We start from the raw sequence: 3,624 nt of genomic DNA on the forward strand, positions 1-3,624 counted from the left end.
GATGTGTATCTCGGCCCGGAGATAACGCGCTTTTGTTCCAACGGTTCTCCGTGTTTCTGATTTCACGAGTCTTACGTGTAACGCAGATAGCGCTTGACTTCGTACAACTCGGTTGGTCATTCTCGAAAGTAAAGACCTTCGTATATTCCCGGCATTCTTAATCCTTTAATGCGAAAATATTGGCGCCAAAATACCTGCGATACTGCCAAATCGACCCCGAAATCTGCCGATGAAATCATTCAGAGAAAATAAAAATTCGTGTTACGTAGATCTACATTGGGAAACTGGGAATTACGTTAACCGTCTTATGGCAACAGCTCGAACAAGTTTGCACGTTAGGAATGTAAAGAATTCACTATAAATTGAAACATATATTCAAATTTGATATCGACGTTTAAGAAATATGCAAATCACGTGGATAGCGTAATCCAAAATGGCAGGTGAAACGTAACAGTAAACAATAAAGCGAAATATAACGATACTTTAAGAGCCATCTTTGCGTTATCCTTAATCGCTGCCGCGATTCCACGTTTCGAATACTTTCCGCATTCCACTGAACGACGAAACATTTTGCAGGTACTGCTGCAGGCGGCACTGGTGTGGGACGAAGTACACGGTGCTCCAGCGAAGAAAAACGACATACTCGCGGGCACGGAATTCCTGTCAGTCTTCATAAACGGCGCCATGGCCACGCCGCCGCGGCGCAGAGGCTTCAGACGCGGTGGACAAACGGCATCATCAGCCGGTGACAGCGCGACAGCGGAATCGCATCAGCACGAGGCGTCGATTTACCGAATATCACGGAACCCAGGCAACAGACAGGTCGTCCCGAGAGCACGGAACACCAGTGGCCGGGAAGAGGTCGTTCGATTTTATCCTATCAGCCACAAGACGTTGGAGAACAGGCAACAGAACCTAGCGTCGTTGATCGACGAGCTGAGCACCACAGGTGACATATCCTCGACGCGACTAGCTCCCCAGAGTCCCATCAGCACGACGACGGTAACGTCGACGACGGCTCGGGAAAAATCCTCGTCGAGAACAAACGCTACCAGCAATTCGACGAACAAAGGAGTCAGCCGACAGAAGGTTATAGGCGTCAGCGTGACGTCCACTGTGGAAGCTACACCGTATAAGGTCAGGGTAGAACATTACGACAACGCAGACGCCACTGTCGTTTCTAGACCTCCAAGTTCTATCGGGATCCCGTCTAAGGATACCATGAAAGAGCTGAAGAATGGCACTACAAGGGCTCCCACGACGAAGACCATGAGTCCCAGCACGACTGCGAGAACGACATCGACTACCACTAGTACGACAACCACCACGAGTACAGCCAAATCACCGACTACACCGCTACCACCTAGCTTCATCACGGAGGAGCTCAGTAATATCGTATCCGAATCCAACAGAAGCGAATTCTCCGTCGACGAAGGCTCACCGAGCACCAGTTGGCAGGGTCAAAGCTCCGTTACACCTAGACCAGTGACCAAGCACACTCCTTCCTTCGCTGAGCATCGGAAAGACACCAACAGTAGCACCAGTGACTCGCCAGGGGACATGATCACTCTGCCCACTGAGGAGAACTACGAGCTGCCTGAGGAGAACGCAGAGCCGAAGGAGTTCAGCGAGGAGCCAATGGAGATGCAATCCGAGCGTTTCCAGGCTCAAGGAAGAAAGGCTGGCAGACATTTCGACGCTTCTCATTACAATCGCCCGGGTACCAAGATGTACAGTCAGTCGTCGAAGAACTACAAGTCACCGCGACCCTACAGCGAGCCGGCCAAGTTGTACAGCGAACCAGCCAAAGTGTACAGTGAACCCGAGAAGGTGTACGGAGAGCCAGCTAAGGTGTACAGCGAGCCAGCCAAGGTTTACAGCGAGCCGGCGAAAGTGTACAGCGAGCCTGCCAAGGTGTACAGCGAGCCAGCCAAGGTCTACGGTGAACCGGAAAAGGTGTACTCGGAGCCATCGAAAGTCTACGGTGAACCAGCCAAGGTGTACTCTGAGCCAGCCAAGGTCTACTCGCAACCTGCCAAGGTGTACAGCGAACCTAGCAAGCTTTACGACTCGGAGGGTCAGCCATTGAGTCACGAACGTAGCGGAGAACCTGATGAGCAGAACTACGAGGTGGATGAGTCTGTCAGCGTGAGTAGCAATGGCAACGTTCACGGACCACAAATGATGCTCACGGAGCCCTCGAACGCGTCTGAAGTGGAGGATGGTCACAAGGTGGGCTACGTGGTCGAGGGCAGGAACTACAGGAAATACAGGGTCGAGGAGAGAACTCCTGACGGCTTCATAGTTGGCGAGTACGGAGTAGTGAGCCACGATGACGGTTCCTTGAGAGGTGTCAGGTATACCGCGGACGGTACCATCAATCCTCGACTCATTTACGACGCACTCATGAAATTCCTGGCTCTGTGAGGGAGCCAGGGGATGAAACGATGAACAGAACTGTGTGCAGGCGAGTCGACTGGTCGCGTGGCTTTGTTCGCTGCTGGTTAGATGAAGCAATATGACTGATATTTCCCAACCTAACTGCCTCAGAATGTAGTTTTAAGAATTTTAAGGATCCTGCTGACCTCTTGCGACTGTCCAGAGCTAGATATTTAGAGATCTTATAGGGTGTCAGGGTTAAAATGTTTCTCTCACTCGAGACACTGAATCTGGGTACTATAAACGTACAGTGTGATGCTTTTAACGCTAGAACTACCGATCTTTAAGGGGTACCTAACTGTAGCGTGCACAGATTATAGTCATTTCAGCGGTACGACGAATTGTGAGTGAATATATCGATTACAGTTCTTTGTTAATATGAGTTGATACCAATTTTATTCTAAACCACTTGCGATGTAAAGAAATTCACGGTTGCGCGTGCGAACAGTCGAGTGCAAATCACTTTTGCCACGCACGTCATTTTTCTTTCTGCAACAATCGCCTGACGACGCGTGCAACACGTTGCTGGTGTCCCGGTAACAGAAGCATCTCGACGTGCGTGGCACGTCTTTCCATCGCAAGTGGTTAAAGCAAATGTGTGTGTTCGGTGATTGCAGAAAGGAAAATTCTGGGACCAGTTATTCTGACTGGGTTGGTAGTTCTAGTGTTAAGCATTACCTTGAACTCCTATCTTAACCCTTTGACTGCCAAACCACGTGCTTCCCTCGGGACGTGTTTGCCGCGGGAGTGCACCTCTAGATGCAAAATTTGCTCTAATATGTTTTCGATATTCTAATAAGGAATTTTAATCGTTCAATTTTTATTAGTCACTTTGGATTTCAAAGTATCTTCTAATTAGTGGTTACATACAAAATGCACTGACTGTCAATTTTCATTCAATGTAGTTCAATGTAGTTCGAGCGCTGCGGTCACCAATGACCACTGTGCGTCACAGGAGAAACCGTGGCCGATCATATATGCCCAACGTGGCAGTCAAAGTGTTAATAATAAAGTATCTTGGAATGTATCAGGTAACAACGAGACAGTAATTGATAACTCATACTGAAACTGAGGAAATAATTGGGGAATAAATCAAATAGGCATTAAGAAAATTATAAGAGCAGGTTTCAGTTGTCGAACGAATATCTCATGTAACGTACCTCTACCTTTTTCACCTTTTAATTC

General features: G+C 48.5%; 1 protein-coding gene across 1 annotated transcript; it reads left to right on the top strand.

Moving 5' to 3' along the window:
* The first annotated feature begins 433 nt into the window (after positions 1 to 433).
* Positions 434 to 2,531, top strand: LOC108550677 (flocculation protein FLO11). The gene is made up of 2 exons (XM_017904482.1): positions 434 to 447; positions 489 to 2,531. Exons 1-2 carry the CDS (start codon positions 434 to 436, stop codon positions 2,425 to 2,427), a joined length of 1,953 nt encoding a protein of 650 aa, XP_017759971.1. The 3' UTR covers positions 2,428 to 2,531.
* The last annotated feature ends 1,093 nt before the right edge of the window (positions 2,532 to 3,624 follow it).

The sequence above is a fragment of the Eufriesea mexicana genome, unplaced genomic scaffold (genome assembly GCF_001483705.2).
Source record: "Eufriesea mexicana isolate 0111107269 unplaced genomic scaffold, ASM148370v2 scaffold2948, whole genome shotgun sequence".
Lineage (NCBI taxonomy): Eukaryota > Metazoa > Arthropoda > Insecta > Hymenoptera > Apidae > Eufriesea > Eufriesea mexicana.